This window comes from Mytilus californianus, unplaced genomic scaffold, assembly GCF_021869535.1.
Source record: "Mytilus californianus isolate M0D057914Y unplaced genomic scaffold, xbMytCali1.0.p SCAF_6, whole genome shotgun sequence".
In the NCBI taxonomy this organism is placed as follows: domain Eukaryota; kingdom Metazoa; phylum Mollusca; class Bivalvia; order Mytilida; family Mytilidae; genus Mytilus; species Mytilus californianus.
In genome coordinates, this window is record NW_026262712.1 from 103,130,627 (window position 1) to 103,151,757 (window position 21,131).

At 31.4% G+C, this 21,131-nt stretch overlaps 1 protein-coding gene and 1 long non-coding RNA gene across 2 annotated transcripts in view; both read left to right on the forward strand.

The window, feature by feature from the left end:
* LOC127706267 (uncharacterized) overlaps window positions 1-21,131 on the forward strand; it is a 67,600-nt gene that overhangs the window by 31,101 nt on the left and 15,368 nt on the right. The gene's annotated exons all lie outside the window — the stretch shown is intronic.
* On the forward strand, window positions 897-7,982 carry LOC127706241 (trichohyalin-like). Its single transcript, XM_052210739.1, has 3 exons — window positions 897-967; window positions 2,444-2,503; window positions 4,790-7,982. Exons 1-3 carry the CDS (start codon window positions 908-910, stop codon window positions 6,023-6,025), a joined length of 1,356 nt encoding a protein of 451 aa, XP_052066699.1. The 5' UTR covers window positions 897-907; the 3' UTR covers window positions 6,026-7,982.

Sequence of the window (21,131 nt, forward strand, 5' to 3'; positions counted from 1 at the left end):
AAACTTTATTATTAATAAATTCCATTGGAAATTTGCCAATGACTTTAGTTTAATGAACTTCATTGGAAATTTGCCAATATAAAATGTTGCTGATGAAGCTTTTTTGTTTATCTCACCTAAACTGGTTTTAAATTATGTATATTGGAAATTTGCCAGACATGACTATGATGTCATTTTCTATTTTAATACCTTCACCATGTATTTAAATGGGCTGTTATCGTTGCAAAGTCCATTGGAAATTTGAATTGAGATTATGACCGTGCAGTTCTTGAGGGAACGATAAGGTAAGTTAATTTTTTTAATACAATGGTTCATTATGAGTTTATTTTAATTGGTATATTTTGCCTCAATATATATAAAGGTGTTGATATAAATATTGTTTTAAAGTATTTGTTACAAGTGTGGAATAATTATTTTGTAAATATGAATTTTCCTCTCATTTTTTATAAAGTTGTTGTCATGTTTTTTTGAAGGTTTATTAAAAATATCTTGGTAAAAAAATTTAAGCACAAGAAAATTCCTTTTGTTTATATTTTCCATATAGAGGATTAAAATATTTATAAAGGATTCAAAATATTTGTATGTCCCTGCTGTAGTGGAGGGGGCATTAAGTTTACCCTTGTTTGTCTGACGTACGTATGTATGTTGCTAAATTTTTAGTTTCTGTTCTCTAACTTAAGTATGTCTCAACCAAATGTAATGAAACTTATACACAATGCTTATTACCACAAAATACAGATCAAGTTCAAATTTGGGTAGTGTCACTTTTACCATTCTTCAGTTTTGTCCCCTTATAACTATATGATATGCAAGCGGGGGCATCATCTGTGTCCACATTCCACACTATCCACATTTATATTTTAGATTTTTATTTTTATTTGTTTTTCAGTGTGAACTGTGAAATATTATGCCAAAACTGAAAAGAAAATCTGCATATACATTAAGGAATGAAGCTAAAAGAAGAAAGGTAAGCTTGGTTTTTGTTCTGTAACTTAAGTTTGGCCAAACCAAACTTTATGAAAGCTATACACAATACTTAACACAACAAAACCCAGATCAAGTACAAATTTGGGTAGTGTCTTTCTTATTGTTCTTGAGTTATGTCCCTTGACAATGTTGTATGCAAGCGGGGGCTTCATCTGTGTTCATATTGTTCTTTAAGTTTAGTTTGCCTTAACCAAATATATGAAACTGATACATGAAGATATTAATTTCATTTCTTGATATACATAATGGTCCAGTCTTTGTTCTTTAATATAAAAAGAGGCAACTCTCCACAAATGTGTCAAAATTATGTCATTCCCCTTAATAACATTGCATGACTAATCCAAAAATTTAACATAATCTTGATAATAAGAGTTTACCATGCTGTTGATGTGAAAAATTGTATCAAAGTAAAAAATGACTGAATCAACAACATGTATCAGCAGTATTTAATTGTTTTATGAAAGTAATAGTGTTTATTAACATGATTGTCCTGAACATGTATGAAATATTTGCCATGGTACCTTAAGCATTGATCAATCAATCAATCATTACCATGATTACACTATGAATTTGAAATTGTTTTTTAAATTGGAATTAAATATATATATTAAATCACCTTGAAATATTATACTTTAAAGGTCCTGTAGTACACAAGAATAATCAGATCATGGCACTTTTAAAACCAGCAACTCTAACAGTTTTAAGAGGTATCACTGTTCTTGAGAAAGAATTGCCACTGAATAAACTGCCTGTACCAGTGAATGAAATTCTCTCTCATTTAAGAGAGGTCATTAGAGCTGATGCAACATACACTTATAAATATGATTTTCAAGTTATTTCCTTCAATAATGACCATCTGAAATTTAATGAATATGGTGACAGTGCTTATTTTAAAGATGAATTTAACAATGTGTACAATTTTGATTTTATTGAAATTGGATCGGACTATTTCTTACATTCTGTTAATGTCAGTTCTAATGTACTCCTGAATGAAGAAATTATAAAAAGAACTATACAGCATTTAGGATTAAGTCCTGATTTATTGGGTAAACCATCACTGGAAATTGTTCTTTACTGTAAAGTCATGGATAAAGGAAAACTAATTAACATCCACTCAAATACAAACATTGAAGAAAATTTGAAAACTATGGAAAATGTTAAAAAAATTCTGATGTGCAGAACATTTAGAGAAATATTACATACAAGTTATGGAGATGGTAATCATGTGGTTTTTTTATTGGAGAAGTTGATTTCATTTTCTTCTGTTTTATTGACATGATCAGACATAAATTTTGGATTGATTAACATTTAAATACAGGGTTATATATATTATTTATCATATATACTACAGGCAGCTGATTACATGTATTTATATTATGTCTTTTAACATTATTAGGATTTTAAAACATTTTTATTATATTATCATTTATTTCACATGATATTTCACATGTTACAGGATATTAAATTGGAATTACCTGAACCACCCAAATGTAGAAAAGTAGGAAGTGATGGACTAGTAAGTTAGCTTTAATTATAAGTACTCTGTAAACAAGATATGAAAGCTGTTATGTTTTATGTTCTGTGCAACCACTTTGTCATTCATCCATCTGTCTCTTTTCAAGTTTACATTTTTGGTCATGGTAGATTTTGATGATGTAATGCTTATTGCCACACAACAAAGGTCAAGTTTATGCAACCTTTATGAATGAAAAAATTGCAAAAACTTTAGTTTTCCTTCCTTTACATAAGTTTGCTTCAACCAACTGTTATAAAACTGATACACAATATGCTTACAGTTTGAATTTTGGTGGTGTCACTTTTACTTTTCTAAGGTTAATCTCCTTTACAAATTACAACAAAATAAAGATCAAGTTTGAATTTTGGTGGGGTCACTACAACTATTCTTGAGTTATGCCCCTTTGTAAATGGTAAAAATTGCAAAATCTTAAGTTCTGTTTTCTGACTTCAGTTGCCTTAACTTATTTGTTATGAAACATATACATAATGCTTTTTACCACATAAAATTAAAATTGGGAAAAAAATTGGAGTTATCTTCCTTTGTCCACTTTACACAAAACAATGTTTAATTCTGCTTTCTAATGATAAATTAAAGCGTCTTTTAATTTCATTTCTAAATATAATTTTCTTCTGTGAAAATTGGAGTTGTCTTTCATTGTCTAGAATGGTAGTTTAATAAAATGCAACCAATGCTTTATACAATGCAATATTAAATTGTATTTCCTACTGATAAATTAAAGCAATCTTTACCATTCAGTGCATACAAGCACTTTGATTACTGTTCTAGGCTTATGCCCCTTTACAAATGAAAAATTTGCTGAATGTTTGCCTAAATCAATTGTTATGAAATATAAGCAAAATATACATTGCAAATTTTGTTATGATTGCCAATGAAACAACTGTCACAACAGACCTATGCCCCTTTACAAATGAAAAAAATTGCTTCTGAACACAAAGAAAGATAACTCCAATTTAATCCATTTTCTCATTAATACTGATAGACTAATTCAAAATCTGTCTTCATCCTTCTAACTTTAAGACATTTAGGTTCAGGTATTTTGAGTCATGGTGCAAATATAGAAGGTCTTTGGAGGGGGGGGGGGGGAGGTCTTCACTTTCTATCGTTTCTTTTTAATGCCATTTTTCTATATATATTCTTAAGTTATTTTGCCAATTAATAAATACATTCTTAGAATCATGCAAATAAAATAAATCAATTAGGCTTTTAAGCTTACATCAGTATACCAAAAGAAAAAAGAAGAGATATGAGACTATTTCAAGAGTAAAAAACGGTGCACACAGAAACCTCACAAAAATTGTAACCCTAAAATTCTGGTCGCGCACTAAATCCCCCATGGAGATTTTCAAAAGTTGGCAGGTCTGAAATCTTAAGTTCTGTTTTCTGACGTCAGTTGCCTTAACCTATTTGTATGAAACATATACATAATGCTTTTTACCTCAAAACATTAAAGTTGGAAAAAAATTAAGAGTTATCTTCTTTTGTCAATGGTTATAGTTGAATCAACTATAATCAATACTTTATACATTGCAATGTTTAATTATGCCTTCTAATGATAAATTAAAGCAATTTTTAACCTTCATTTCTAAATATATTTTTAAGTCTTCTTTGAAATTGGAGTTGTCTTTCTTTGTCCAAAATGGTATTTGAATAAACCACAACCAATGCTTTATACAGTGCAATATTCAATTTTACTTATTCGTGATAAATGAAAGCAATCTTTACCATTCAGTGTATACAAGCACTTTCATTAAATAGGAAATTTTGGTATGATTGCCAATGAGACAACTTTCACAACAGACCAAATGGCCAACTAACAATTAAAGCTCACTGTAGTGGCTTCAACAATGAGGAAATCCCAGTCATAGTCAGATATAAAAGATCATAAATGACATTTGCCAATGCAATAACTCTCTACAAGAGACCAAATGACAAACTTAAAACTACAGGTCAATGAAAAACCTTTAACAATGAGCAAAGCCCATATAGCATAGTCAGCTATAAAAGGTCGCAAATGACAACATAAAACAATTCAAATGAGAAAACTAACAGCCTAATTTATGTACAAAAGATGAAGGAAAAACAAATATGTAACACTTAAACAAATGACAACCACTGAATTACAGGCACCTGACTTGGGACAGGCACATACATACATAATTTGACGGGCTAAAATATATTAACGGGTCTCCTCCCCTCCCCCCCCCCCCCCACCAGACATTGACTTGAAATTTGTTATATTTTCTACACCAATTTGTTTTCCAGGACTCATGCAGTCTAGACTCTACTCCAAAACTTGAGTATGAAGAAATGTTGGAAACCATTAATGGAAAGAATTTAAAGCTACCATTCAACTACATAATTCCTAAAAAAATTACTACCAACAATTTACAAAGTTCTCTGAATGATTCTCATGCATCTACTAGTAAGGATATTTCAAATAGTGATACTAGAATAAGGTCAGACAAAAAAAAGTTATGGTTACGAAAAAAAAGGCAAGACCCAATATATAAATCAATGCAACAAAAAAGAGATGCACAGCCAAAACAGTTGAAGCGGAAATATCCACAAGTTTTACGGGAAGAAAGAGAATACAAAAAAAAAATTCGCCAAAACCCAGAAGTCCAACTTAAAGAAAAACAGCACAAGAAGGAATTCCGTGTAAATCCAGAAGTCCTACAGAAAGAAAAAAAGCACAATAGAAAACTCCGCCTGAATCCAGAAGTCCTACAGAAAGAAAAACAGCACAAAAGGAAGGTTCGCGAAAACCCAGAAGTCCTACATAAAGAGAAACAGCACAAAAAGGATGTCCGCCAAAACACAGAAGTACTACAGAAAGAAAAACAGCTACAGAAAGAAAAACAGGACAAGAGGCAAGTCCGTGAAAACCCACAAGTCCTACAGAAAGAAAAACAGCACAAGAGGGAAGTTCGCGAAAACCCACAAGTCCTACAGAAAGAAAAACAGCACAAGAGGGAAGTAAGCGAAAACCCACAAGTTCTACAGAAAGAAAAACAGCACAAGAGGGAAGTTCGGGAAAACCCACAAGTTCTACAGAAAGAAAAACAGCACAAGAGGGAAGTTCGCGAAAACCCACAAGTTCTACAGAAAGAAAAAACAGCACAAGAGGCAAGTCCGCGAAAACCCACAAGTTCTACAGAAAGAAAAACAGCACAAGAGGCAAGTCCGCGAAAACCCAGAAGTCCTACAGAAAGAAAAACAGCACAAGAGGCAAGTCCGCGAAAACCCAGAAGTCCTACAGAAAGAAAAACAGCACAAGGGGGAAGTACGCAAAAACCCAGAAGTCCTACAGAAAGAAAAACAGCACAAGAGGGAAGTACGCAAAAACCCAGAAGTACTACAGAAAGAAAAACAGCACAAAAAGGATGTCCGTCTAAATCCAGGAGTCCTACAGAAAGAAAAACAGCACAAAAGAAAAGTTCGTCTAAATCCAGGAGTCCCTACAGAAAGAAAAACAGCACAAAAGAAAAGTTCGTCTAAATCCAGGAGTCCTACAGAAGGAAAAACAGCACAAAAGAAGAGTTCGTCTAAATCCAGGAGTCCTACAGAAAGAAAACCAACAAAAAAAAAATAAACTTAAAGGCTAATAGTATAGAAGAATTAATAACAAACTTTCACAAAATAGTAACTGAGGGACCACTGTATATATGTACCTGTTGTAAGCAACTTTTATACAAAAAAGCAGTCACAGAAATAAGTAAAGCAAGAATTAAAAAAGGAGATAATTCTGCTGCTCTTGCAAGAATAATTGAGAAATGTGTAACAGGTATTAAAAGTGTTGGTGGAAGAGAATGGATTTGCAAAACCTGTCATAGTCATTTAAAGAAATCAAAAATGCCACCATCTGCTGCTGCAAATGGAATGGAATTTCCTCCTCAAGGAATTATGCGAAACCTTAATCCATTAGAATTTACTTTTCTGTCACCATTGCTACCATTCATGAAGATTCATAAGGCTCCTGTAGGTAAACAGTTGAAAATTCAAGGCAATATGGTTGTTGTCCCCTCAGATACTGTTAACACAGTACAGTCTCTTCCAAGACTTTCTAATAACACTTCAACTATAAAAGCCCAGCTTTAAAGAAGATTGAGACACAAACATTGTGTGTACAGTTCAAATATTCGGCCAGAAATGGTACGAGAAGGTGTAAAGTTCCTTTCACAAACAGGTACATTATACAAGTCTTTAAATATTAAATACAACCTCAACTGGACAGAGTCACTAGATGCAAGTACTGAAGAAAACCAAAACAGTGATGATTATAACGACAATAACAACGACTATGCTGAGGAAAGAACAGAAGATACAACTGTCAATACAGAAAATTTAAATGTTGACAGCGAAGATGAATGGGAAGAAGAAAAACATGATGAACATGTTGCAGGATCTACTGATACGTTTTTAACTACACCTGATTTCTTTGAAACTAATGAAAGAGATTTAGTTTACAGTTTTGCTCCAGCAGAAAATAACCAACCAATAAGTATATTTACGGAAAAGACAGCTGAGGAACAGGCATACCCTGGTATCTTCTGTGGTCAAGCTCGAATTCCCAATGACCAAAGAACTGTACCTGTTTCTTACGGAGAAATTGTCAAATCAGAATTAAGAAATATGGATAGGAGGTGTGCTAGAAATGTTGAAAACATTTTTTTTAAAACCAAAAAACTCCAAATGAAGTACCTCATTGATCAAACAAACATTGCTTTAAGAAAATTTAAGACCGATGGGCAACACCTGACAGCCAAAGATGTGAAACAGCAAAATGTACACAACCTCATCCATTTAGACCAGGGTTACAAAGTTCTGAAAACACTGAGAGGATCTCCTCCATACTTCCAGGCTATTTCCAAAGAATTGTTTGCCATGATACGAACACTAGGACCAGCTACATTCTTCCTAACACTATCTGCTGCTGAAACTCAATGGATCCATCTTCTACGAATTCTTGCAAAGTTAGTTGATGAAAAAGACTATTCTGATGAAGAACTTCAAAATTTAACCTGGTCAGAAAAAAGTCGTCTTATACAATCTGATCCTGTTACATGTGCAAGACACTTTGATCATTCCCTTCAGTCTTTTATGACAAATTTTATTTTATCAGATCTCCATCCTGTCGGAAATGTTACTGATTGGTTTTCCAGAATAGAATTTCAGCAGAGAGGATCACCACATGTTCATATGATGATCTGGTGTGATAATGCCCCAAATTTGAATGATAACAACAATGAAGATATTTGCAAGTACATTGACAAATTTATTACATGTTCTATTCAAAATGCAGATGATAGTCTCACTACATTAGTGAAGTTACAACAACATAAACACAGTCGGACTTGTAAAAAAAAAGGGAAAAAAAATGTAGATTTGGCTTTCCTAAACCACCAATGCAACAAACAGTTATTCTTCATCCATTGGAAGACACTGTCACATTAAAAGAAAACCACAAATGTAATTGGAAGAAAATACATGACACACTAGTAGCAATGAATGATGGAGAGAACATTTCCTTTCAACAATTTTTTGAAAAAGTAGCACTGAACGAAGTAGAATACATTCTAGCTGTTCGATCATCTATTGAAACACCAACAGTTTTTCTAAAGAGATCTTTACTGGAAATTAGAATAAACAGTTACAGTACTGCATGTCTGAAGGCATGGAGGGCAAACATGGATCTACAGTTTGTCATAGATGTATATGCTTGTGCCATCTATATAGCTTCATATATGACAAAAACTCAAAGAGGAATGAGTGAATTATTAACAGCAGCATGCAAAGAAGCAAACTCCGGAAATAAATCAATTAGAGAACAAGTCCGTTTAATCAGCAACAAATTTCTTAATGCTATTGAGATAAGTGCACAAGAAACCAGCTACCTTTCTCTCCAACTTCCATTGAAAAAATCCTCCAGACAAGTTATTTTTATTAATACATCACCTACAGATCAACGTGTTGTACTACTTAAACCTCAAAATCAATTAGAATCTATGAATGATGATGATGATGAAATAGAGTGTAAAGGATTACTTTCAAGATATTCAGAACGACCAAAATCAATGGAAAACCTATGTTTGGCTGAATTTGCATCTTCACATGAAAGAGTTACATCTACTTACATTTCACGTTCAAAATCTTTGTGTAAAAATACAAAAGATGGTTATTTACCTGAAAAACAACACCAAGAAGATGAAGATATTTCAGACAATGAAACCACGCCATCAACTTCTACCTATAGGGAACGACGTAAAACGAAAATTATAAGAACAGTCCACTATAACCCAGACAAAGACATTGAAAACTACCACAGAGAACTCTTAATGCTTTATTCCCCATGGAGAAATGAAGAATCAGACATTTTAGGAAAATTTTCAACATACACTGAAAGATTTCAAGAATTAGAGTCAACAATTGAGATAAAAAGGCAACAATTTGAACCCTTTCGTACAGCAATAAAGTGTGCAGAAGAATTGTTGTCAAACCAGCCAGAATTAGAAGAAGGGTGGAACGGTATTGCACCTAATACACAACACAGGGAGCAACAAGATGCAGCACAAAGAGAAAAAATAACAAACAACAACTTATCTGACTATGACATTGGACCTGACTTAGGAGTAAGAGTTTCAGCTACTGAGGATTTAAACTCTTACAATGAATTATCAAATAGTGACTTTTGTGTTCATATGAGATCACTTAATCAGCAGCAAATACAGTTCATATATAATGTTGTCCATCAAATCAAGACAAGTGACAAACCAGTATACCATTTTCTCAGTGGGGGAGCTGGAGTTGGAAAGTCATTTGTAACTAAGGCTCTCTATCAAATGATTTTAAAATTTTATAATAGAAGACCAGGAGATGATTTCACTACTCCAAAAGTTTTGTTGATGGCACCAACTGGAAAAGCTGCTTACCATATTCATGGAAACACAATTCATTCTACACTGCGTATTCCATGCAATCAAAGTCTTCAGTTCAGATCCTTAGAATCTAGTTCTTTAAACACATTACAGACCAAATTAGGAAATGTGGAACTTATATTTATTGACGAAATTTCCATGGTAGGATTTAAAATGCTAAATTTCACACATCAAAGGCTGATGGAGATCAAACAGTCTAAAGAACCATTTGGTGGAATTTCTATTATCGCTGTCGGTGACCTGTTTCAGTTGAAACCAGTGATGGATTCTTACATTTTCCAACCTCCAAAATCTGGGTACATGCCTTTAGCTGTAAATTTATGGGAAGACCACTTCTGTATGACAGAACTGAGCATAATTATGCGTCAAAGAGAAAATAAAGAGTTTGCAGAATTATTAAATAGACTCAGGGAAGGAAATCATACATCTGATGATATCAAACTACTAAAAACTCAATGTATTGAAGAAAGTAGTGAAAACTACCCACATGATACTCCACATGTATTTTTTTCAAATAAGAAAGTGAATGAACACAATGCTACTATATTTCAAAAAACTACATCTGTAAAAACAACTGCCAAAGCTAAGGATAGACTAGTTGGTAACTACAAAGCAGATGTAAGTACTAAAGTTTTGAAATCGTTTCAAAATAAGTCTAAAGATGTTTCTCAACTATCAACAATTTAAGAAATAGCAGAAGGTCTAACTTATGAAATAACATTGAACCTTGATTGTGAAGATGGGTTAATTAATGGAGCAGCTTGTATAGTTCAAAAAATTAAATTAACTGAAATTCCATATGCATCAGGCATAATTTGGGTAAAATTTCCATCAGAAATTACAGGGAACTTTTTGCGAAAACATAAAAAACACTTGTATTCAAAGGAAATACATTCTTCTTGGACACCAATTGAACCTGCAACAAGACAATTTGCTGCTGGCTATAAAGGTGAATCCCAAATTCAAAGGATGCAGTTTCCACTAAGGCCTGCTGCAGGAAAAACTATTCACAGATCTCAAGGAGATACATTAAATGTGGATTTAACTAGTCACTGCAAGATAGACCACATTCATTATGTTGCATTAAGCATTAAGCAGAATAACAACAATACAAGGATTAAAAATTCTTCATCTTCAAGAAAATAAAATAAGCATTAATTCTGCTGTAAAAAAAGAGATGGAGCGCTTGAGAAAAATCCCACCTGCAACATCACTGATTTTTTTAAATGAAATACCAAATAAATATAGAATAGTATTTCTGAATGCTAATTCGTTACATAAACATATTGAAGATGTTAGGTTAGACTACAGTTTGACATCTGCAGACTTAATTTGCTTCTGTGAAACAAGATTTCTACTCAGTGACAATGATGATGTCACAAAATTACAATACTTTCACACTTATAGACAAGACTCTAATGCCCCACAAGGTCACATCAGACCTTCATATGGGCTAGCAATTTACTACAAAAAGTGTACTTTTGTAGAAGGATATCCTATAGATGTTAATTCAAAAACAATAGAATCATCTCTAATTCAACTACAGCATCCAATTAATGATTTGTTGGTTTGTTTCCTGTACCGTCCACCAAAGATTCCAATAAAATCCTTGTTATCCCATTTGAAGAACCTTGAAATAAAATATTTTACAAGGAAAGAAGTTATAATTATGGGTGATTTCAATGTTAACTGGTCTGAGCAAAATGCTGAAAAACAACAACTGGAGCAGTATTTCAATTCAATTTCATTCAGACAATTGATAACAACTCCAACAACTGATGACAATACATGTATTGACCTGATATTCACAAACTTGCATACTAATTCATTTCAAAGTGGAACACTAGAAGTTTTCTTTTCACCCCATAAACCAGTTTGGATAGCAATTTAAGAAAGGGACATTTTTTCCACTTAATATATAATATTATAATTGTATATATGTTCCTTGTCAAAAACCTCATAGAAGTTTTCTTGTAACTTCATAAAGCAGTTTGGATAGCAATTTAAAAAGAGATATTTTTTCTGATTTAATATATAATTAAATTATATAAATGTACCTTGTCAAAAACCTTATCATTATCATATATTTGTGTATTTATTTGTTATTGTCTTCTACTTGCATGTAATTATTTGTATGTCATTTATTGAAATGCATTAATTCTGGAGGCTTAAAGCACAGGATATATTTATATAAAGTATTATTTACTTATACAATCTTCTGTTTTAGTTTCCGTTCTCTAACTTAAGTTTGCCTCAACCAAATGTTATGAAACTTATACACAATGCTTATTACCACAAAAAACAAATCAAGTTGAATTTTGGTGGCGTCACTTTAACCGTTCTAGAGTTATGCTCCTTTATAAATGGAAAAATTGCAAAATTTTTATTTTTTTGAGACTAACTTAAGCCTTGTTCAGAGTAAAATATCCTAAAATTGTATTGATTACACATAAACTTTTAAAAATATTGAAGCAAAACGCATAAACAAAAAACAACTCACTAAGTTTTCAGCAATTGAATAGCTAAAAAATTAAAAATAAGGACTTAAAAACCCTACCCAATCAAACTTTAAGGTACCTTCATTATGAATATTTATGAAAAAAATTAAAGAGAGGCTCAAATGAAACTTGAAAATATAAGACAAATGTTATAAGTTTATACAAGACAAGCAATTGTGTATTGAAATTGCATGATAAAAATTAATGAAAAATATTACAATGCACAACAAAAAACAAACAAATCCAATTCGATTGATTGTGGATACAAAAACACCTGACCACTAATCAATCCTAACAATGTAAGGACAGAGTATTAAATCCTAGCCTCCCTAACACCTTCTCCCACAAACAAATCCAATTCGATTGATTGTAGATACAAAAACACCTGACCACTAATCAATCCTAACAATGTAAGGACATAGTATTAAATCCTAGCCTCCCTAACCCCTTCTCCCTTCATTCCTTTTAAAATCAAATAGAAAAATAGAACACATATAACAGTTAAGAAATCTAATGAAAAAACACAGTTAAAAATCACTGACAAAAATATGTGTATATATATAATACAGATATTTATGTGTATGTATGTATATTGAAACAATTATTTTAATAAAAATATAAAAAAGTCACAATTTAAACTTTTACAAAAAAAATCACACCCACTAATAGGAAACACCTATTGTAAAATTGACAAGCAATTAAACTAAAACTTTTTCCACAAAATATTGCATAATTTTCATTTTTCAATATATATTTTATAAATTAACAATATTTATCTTTTTTCCTGCAAAATATATTTGTGACATTTTTATTTTAAAATATAGAGATATACATACACTCATAAAAAATATATATATCTGAATTCTTTTATAATTATTTGACAGTTTTCTAGTTATATTTATATAGGTTCCCTTAATTTAACTGTTCAAAATATTTAATAGTACGTTATACTTGTATATATATATTTGTGTGACTTTTTAACGACCTTGACTGGCTACTCAATTCTTGCACGTTCGGTTACACTTGAATGGTCATCTCTTAATATAGCTAAAATACACAGTTGGAGACAATAATGATGTAACCAAATTTCATCACATGATTAAGATACAATTGTTTTGATTGGTTAATTAAATTAAACAAAACAAAGAATCTTGACCTATTTCAATCACTTACGATGGAGCATTTGTACGAATTGCATGTCCGTAAAGATCAGTACCATGAGAAGTCGAAATTTTTTTCGAATTCTCTGGAACTGGTAAAACAGTTTGTTGAGGAGGCAATGAATCAACCTAGTTTAACATACAACAAAGCTTCCAAAAGAAAAGTGTACATCAAAGCATACCGACCAAAATTGGGTATTCTTCTGATGGAAAACATCTTTACATTTTGAAAGTTATTGTCAAAAGAAACAGGCTGGTTTCTGCCTTTCCAACATAACTTGTATATATTTGTTTGATAAAAATGCATTTGTACAAATGTGAATTGTAAAAACGTTTATTGTACAGAATTGTATATACAAATCAAACTGCTCAGTCGAGCGGTTGCCAATCAAAATATTAGATCTATACCCATTTTCCTTCTTTTCTCTCTCTATACAGTATGATTAAACTAACCCCCCTTTCGGGGCTTGTTTTAATCATATTGCTCTTTATACAACTGCAAATAAGTGCAGATTGTATAAAACGAAACTATACAGGTGGTGTAACGTTTTTTTTTTTTAAATTCAAGAGAACGCGAGAAGTAACGGATGAGAGCTTTACTTTTGATTGCATATTATTTTAATTCTAAAAGGGGATGCCATATTGGATTCTGCCTCAAACTGTCTGTAAATTGATATTTACAGTTGAGGTAGCCAATTCTCAAGTGTCCAAAAAAAAATCCCCAAACATCTTCCCCATTTTGTTAGGAAATAGTCACGAAATATCCACGTCCTGAGGCACATTTCCATTCTTAAAACTGGTAATTGTTTACTACAAAGTATATACATTATACAAAAATTGCATTTATATGATTTACATATTTATTTCTAACACAAGAAAAAACAGAATTTCGTAAGTCACAACGTACTACAGGAATTTTCACTATGAATTTTAGTGTGATTGTGTTTCACTCTAAAAACATGCAATTGCAAAACATATATATTACATATATTCGTGGATGAATAGAAATCAAAAAACGAAGAAAACTATAATTTATATACTTTCTAACAATTTTATATCGTAAGGCAGCCTGAAAATCAACAATACTTCCCTCTGTGTTATGGATATTCAATGTGAGACGGGCACAACTGTGTCTCGAAATGCGTAAAAAATTATCACAAAATATATAAATCATACACCAATATTCTTCCTTATTTATTTCCCTGTACCAACAAACATATATTTATATATATAAAAGGCCTTGAAAAACAAACCTGGCGATGTTACAGTAGATCCGATTCGTAATTTTCTCCCCACAAGAGAGGCTGAAACCTTTACTTTGTATTTATGTCTAAAAAAAGGACATAGGGGTAAAATGCAGGGTTTTTTTTCTCAAACTAAAGGAAATCTGACAAGTGCTGCATCTGAATTGGTAATAAGTACCCTACAGACAAAGTCAAGGGGATTTTATAAGTTTGCACTTTGTTTGTTTGTCTGTCTCTCTGTCCATCCGTCATTGTATCAAATCAGTTTTTTGTATATGCCAGTATTAAGGCATACCGTTGACTGTCTGTCCGCTTTTAGGACACAAAATTTCTTTCTGTTATCTTACTTAAGTATGTCTCAACCAAATACAATGAAACTTATAAACAATGCTTTTTACCAAAAAACACAAATCAAGTTTGAATTTTGGTGGCGTCACCTTTACCATTCTAAAGTTATGCCCATTAAAATCTTGTGAAACTTATACACAATGCTAATGACCACGAAACACAAATCAAGAAGTACTCAGGTAAGGTCACTTTTACCATTTCAGAGTTATGCCCCCTTACAAATTGAAAATTGATGAAATATTTGATTCTGATCACTAATTTAAGTCAGTTTCAACTAAATGTTACAACAGCCTATACACCGTGCTTATTCAAACAAATTTCAGATCATTTGCAAATTTGGTAAGTGACACTATTGCAGTTTTTGAGTTATGTCCCTTATATGCAAGGGATGGACTGCATCATGTGTATTGTCCATCCATATCCACACGAAATTGTTTTCTGTTCTCTAACTTAAGTATAAAACTAAAGCAAATCTGACATGAGTAAAAAAGTTCATCAGGTAGCTGTTATTGGGTTGAGTCGAGGGAATTAGAGGTTTGCACTCCGTCCACTTGTGTGTCTGTCTGTCCATCCGTAAGTTTGTCAAATCGGTGTATTCACTATTTATATAGCCAATGAGGGGATTAAGTTTTACCCTTGTGCGTCTGTTCGTCAGTCCATATCCACACAAAATTAAAGCAAATCTGATTTTATTGGGTTACTGTCTGTCCATTCGTCAGTGTGTCAAATCAGTGTATTAACTTTTAATATGCGCCTGTCATAGCCAATGAAGAGATTAAGTTTTACCTTGTGCGTCTGTTCGTCCGTCCATATCCACACGAAATTGCTTTCTGTTCTCTAACTTAAGTATGAAACTAAAACAAATCTGACATGGGTAGACATGTTCATCAGGGTAGCTGTTATTGGGTTGAGTCAAGGGAACTAGAGGTTTGCACTCCGTCCATTTGTCTGTCTGTCTGTCTATCCGTCAGTCTGTCAAATTGGTGTATTAACTTTTTATATGTGCCTGTCATAGTCAATGGGGGGATTAGGTTTTACACTAGTGCGTCTGTTCGTACGTCCATTTACACACAAAAATAAAGCGAATCTGATTTTTTTTGGGTTGCTGCATCTGAATTGGTAATAAGTACCCTACTGACGAAGTCAAGGTAACTCTAGGTTTACACTCCGTCCGATTGTCTGTCTGTCAGTCTGTCAAATCAGTGTATTCACTTTTTATATGCACCTGTCATAGCCAATGGGGGGATAAACTTTAACCTTTTGCGTTTTTTACGACTTTTAAGCCGTCAGAAGAGGACCTTTCACACCATACATTATGCACTTTTTGTCTGTGATAATCTACTTTTCTCTAACTTGGATTTGTGTGTTGTTTTACAGATTGATATAACTTGATTTAATCCTAGAAACAAAAATATTGACCTATGAAAAGCAGTCAGACAAAAAATCAGAATGCTTCTTATGCATAAAAGTGAAAAGGTTTTGAAATGTTTATTTTGACCATATACTAACCAAATTTGGACATTTTTTAAAGAATTCCTATCGAACAAAACCAAAAATTTTAATTTTTTTTTTCATGCTATTTGACAATTTGACACCATTAAATCAAATACAGATTCTAATTACTAATTTTATCTGTTGAATAGAACCCAAAAACAGTTTGTCAATAGGGCACTTAAGGGGACTAAAAATACACCGTGCGATTTTTCACTGTCTTGAAATTTTTATAACTTGAAAAAGGTTAAATGACAAAAATTCTGAACTCCAAGGAATTCAAAACAGAAAGTCCCTAATCAAGCAAAATCAAAAGCACATCCTATAAACCAAACTATTCCACATGAAAAACTGTCAGACAGAAGACATAATGACTCTTATTAACAAAGTGAAACGGCTTTCAATTGCCCATTTTTTCTATATGATACTGAAATGAGAATTTTGCAGACTTTCTTTCAAATAGAATTTATCAAATTAACATCATTAAATCATTAATGGAAATTCCCAAGGTACAGATATATATATCAGGGGAAATAAGAGCTATCAAAAAAGTCCTTAAAGGCAAAATTTAAACTACAAAAATCCATGTCAGCTTGTAATCCAAGTATTGATACTGCAATCCATTTATATGATCACACAATAAAACCAATTTTATTATATTGTAGTGAAATCTGGGGTACCTTTAAGATTAACTCTGCTGCTTGCAAGAAAAAAAGTGATTATCTATTTGAATTAATTTACATAAATGATTATTCGGAAAAATCACATTTCAGGTATCTAAAATATATTCTTGGTGTAAATAAAAAAGCCTCAAATTTGGCAGTGTTATCAGAGGTTGCAAGATTTCCTCTTTATTTTTCTGTCATTATATCTATGGTAAAATATGTACACAGGCTTAACAAATTGGACGATGGGTTACTTTATGATGCTTATGTTTGTAATACAATTTTAGATGCAGGAAACATTAATTGTTGGTATTCATCTATGAGATATGTCCTTCAATCACTTGATATACAAAATTTGAATACAAAGCTCAATAAATTAATTAAATTTGTAAAATGTAAACTTTGTAACAGTTTTAAAACATTTTGGGTGGTCAAAAGATCTGATACCTTATCACAAGGTAATAGTAAATTAGAAAATTATTTCAACCTCAAGACTGACTTCGTAAAGGAGGCTTATTTATCAATTAAAGATTTTAATATAAGAAGAGCTATATGTAAATTGAGAATAAGTGCACATGATCTTAAAATGGAGAAAGATAGATATAGTAAAAAATACATAGAGAGAAGTCAGCGTCTATGTCATCACTGCCTGTCACATGGATCAAATTCTATTGAAGATGAGACCCATTTCACAGTAAGTTGTCCTTTATATAACGAACAGAGAAAATTATTATGGGATAAAGTAAACAGTTTTTGTAATAATTTTAAAGAATTACCCAAGGATAAAAAATATTTCTGGCTGTTCACAAATGAGCATTTACCAACTCTTATGTGCCTAGGCAATTATATAATTAAGTGTTTAGAAATAAGATCCAGGTGGATACAAAATATATAAAATAATATTTAATTATTATGAAATTATTGTTATAGTTATGTAAGACACATGATGTGTTAGGCTCTGATCCTGTCCATAAAATGATAGTATTATATTAGGATTTAGTTTTTCTTTTTTCCAATCATATTGTGCTTAATATTGTTGTAAATGATGCCCTTTATGGGTTCTTGATTAGATTAATAAAGTTCTATATACTGATTTCATCATTTTAATAGGTCAAAAAACACATTTATTTCCTGTTTATTTGTTTTAGGCAAAAAATTCACACCGGCAAGTTCTCAATGATGTGTGTACTATCCCAGTTTATTTACATATAAATTTAGTTACAAAAGTTGTCAACACAATTTCTGGTTTTTAAAGTATTGTTGATTAATTTATTGAAACAAAATTATATGCATAATGTTTTAGACAATTAGAACAAGTTTATGTAATATGACTAATTTTTTATTTCATATTCTGATTTAAACATGTTATCTCACATAAAAAAAAAATTAAAACTTGACTTAGACAAAAAACTTATGTGAAAGTTAAACATATTTTATAAGCAACTTTCAATAATCTATCTTTTTACAAATTTGTCTTACTGGTGCCTTATGTGAAAGTTAAACATATTTTATAAGAAACTTTCAATAATCTGTCTTTGTAAAAATTTGTCTTACTGGTGCCTGATTTTGAGAGTAAAGATTACGAAAATTCTGTTGTTACCATACTTTTAATTGAAAATCAGTTTTGTGACAACAAGTATGTTTCGAATTTTTCAACAATTGTGAACTCTTTTAACAATTTTAAATTGATGCATTTTTTTTTTCCATAAATATTTTCAATGAAAGACATTTATTAATGTCACAAATGTCATCAACAAACTTCATATATTTATCTTTTTTTATCTTTTTTATAGCTTGAGTTGATGAATTTATTAATGTTTTAGACAACCAGGACAGTCCAAGGTGTTATAAACATTTATGTTATTAGTCTGATTTCAAACATTTTTTCACAAAAAACAAAAAAGTGAAATTGCCCCTTATGCCACAAAAAAAAACCTAATAATCCTTGACAAGTTATTTGCTACAAAAAGTATGTTAAATAATGTTTTGCTATAAACTATGTTATATGTTTTTGCTATTTAAAGTTATGATTTTGATGTAATAATTTAAAAAGTGTATATAGTTAAATTTTGGAATGTTTAATGAAACTATAAAACAAATACATTTTTAATTCCATTTTTAAAAAAATAAGGATTTGTTTCGTCAAAATCAAATATTTCATAATGATTCAATTCTATTTCGATACGTAACTGTAACATCTAAATCTTATATAGTTTGTCATCACTGAATTTTATATGGGGAGGAGTTAATTTTCCATCTCCATGACACTATAAATTTCTCTTCATCTGATTGGCTAAAATATACTTTACACTGTGTGTGACAAAAACTGCACGCCAGCCAGTCAAGGTAGTTAAAAACTTTCATTTGTTTTCTGTACGCCATTCTTACAAATATCACTGAAAATATACATCATGGAACACATTTACCACCTTCACATTAGAAGAAACCAAAATTCAGAAAAGGGTAAATTTTTTACTAATAACAAAAATATTGTTTTTGGCTTAGTAAGGGAAAGTTTAAATAATCCTTCTTTATAGAGGATATTTCCAGACAAAACTGTGTTCTTGAAACAATATCTGACTGCAATAGGAGTTGCAAATGATGGAACACAGTTATTTGTTTTGAAAGTTATAGTCAAACGAAATAGGGTTATTACTGCTTACCCTACATAATTGTTTGTAAATAATTTTACATATAATTTATTTATGTATATATTAGTAAAGACTTTACTTTGTATATAATACAAATTGTAAATGTTCATGAATTGTAAATAGTGAAAAATTTGTACATACAAATTAGCTGTTCAATATTGAACGGCGCCCAAACAAAATGGTAGAACCCCAAATTCCCTTAGTTTTATCAAGAAATCGTATATTGAAGTAAATATACAATTTCTTGATTTAATGAAGGATTTATACAAATTCTTGATTTTATAAACAAATGCATAATATACGTGTGATTTGTATGAAAATGTCCCCAAACTAGACAAAAAGTGCAGTAAAATTTCTTAAATACTTTAAGGGCAATGACTGCCTACAAATAAGTAAGCTCCAGACTTTATTCATTGATTCCCTATATCATCAATCCAGTCAACGTCGTGAGAAACTGTATTTTGTCCCCTCACCCTAAATCATTCTCTGGGAGGATTTTGACCGATAACACAGTCATTTTTATTATTTTTGTGGAACTTTATATCATGATTTTTTTTTTATAAATTTAGTACCCATGAAAATTGCACAGTCCTATAGGATAGTTCCTCTAACTAAAGAAAATAATACACTAATAACATAAAAATATTAATCAACAAAAATAAAAGGTCATATAAAAATATGTTGGACATTCCATTTAACTCATGAACATAGGGATGTGTTACCTTGTCCAAGATTCCGATATTAAATGGAATGGTCCATTCAATAGATGTGTAATACACATTACAATTAAGTTGACAAAATCAATCATGCATTACATATTTCTCTGCAACTTCAGTGTTTTTGATTGAGATGAGGGTGGTAAAGAGGGGCCTCTGAACACGGAAACACGTTAAATAAAAATAGGAAAAAAACGTTCCACGGAAAATAAAAATTGGGAAAAACGAAGCACAAGAAATAAAATAGTTAATATTAAGGAAAAGTGTACTAGTACTTATTACTCAATCGTTCTTAAAATTATGCAACATTATTCATGTCAGAACACAAAAACGCTGAACCGTACCTTATAGCGGCCGCTAGTTGCATCTGATTTGAAAAAAAAAAAAACTATTCATAGTAGTTTAATAAACTTTAGTTCATTAATACATAATTAAAACCAATGTCCGACCTGACTTTGAATTAGTCCAGATTTACTTGTTATCATAAATGAGGGACAAGCACGAGAAATTAAGAGTACAGATAAGAAACACGGAAAATAAATAAGAGGAAAAACACGAAAGCACGCACATCCAACCAAACACGAGAAAACGAGAAATAAAATATCCAAATAAGAAAACACGTCAAATAAAAGAGGCCAAAACGTTGCACGAAAATAACAATTACAACCCTAATAAATGAACATTACAGTAAAAAAATATTTCTCAACACTCATAAAGTAAGGCATCTAAGCTAGTCAAAACTTGATGACAAAAAAAATAGAGGGGGGGGGGGGGGGGGGGGGGGGGGGGGGGTCAAACATGTTTTTTTTAATTTTACCTTCTTCTTACAATTTCAAACAGAGTTTTCAGTCTTAAATTTTCAGTGAACATTACTTTTATAGTAAGTAGTCCCAATC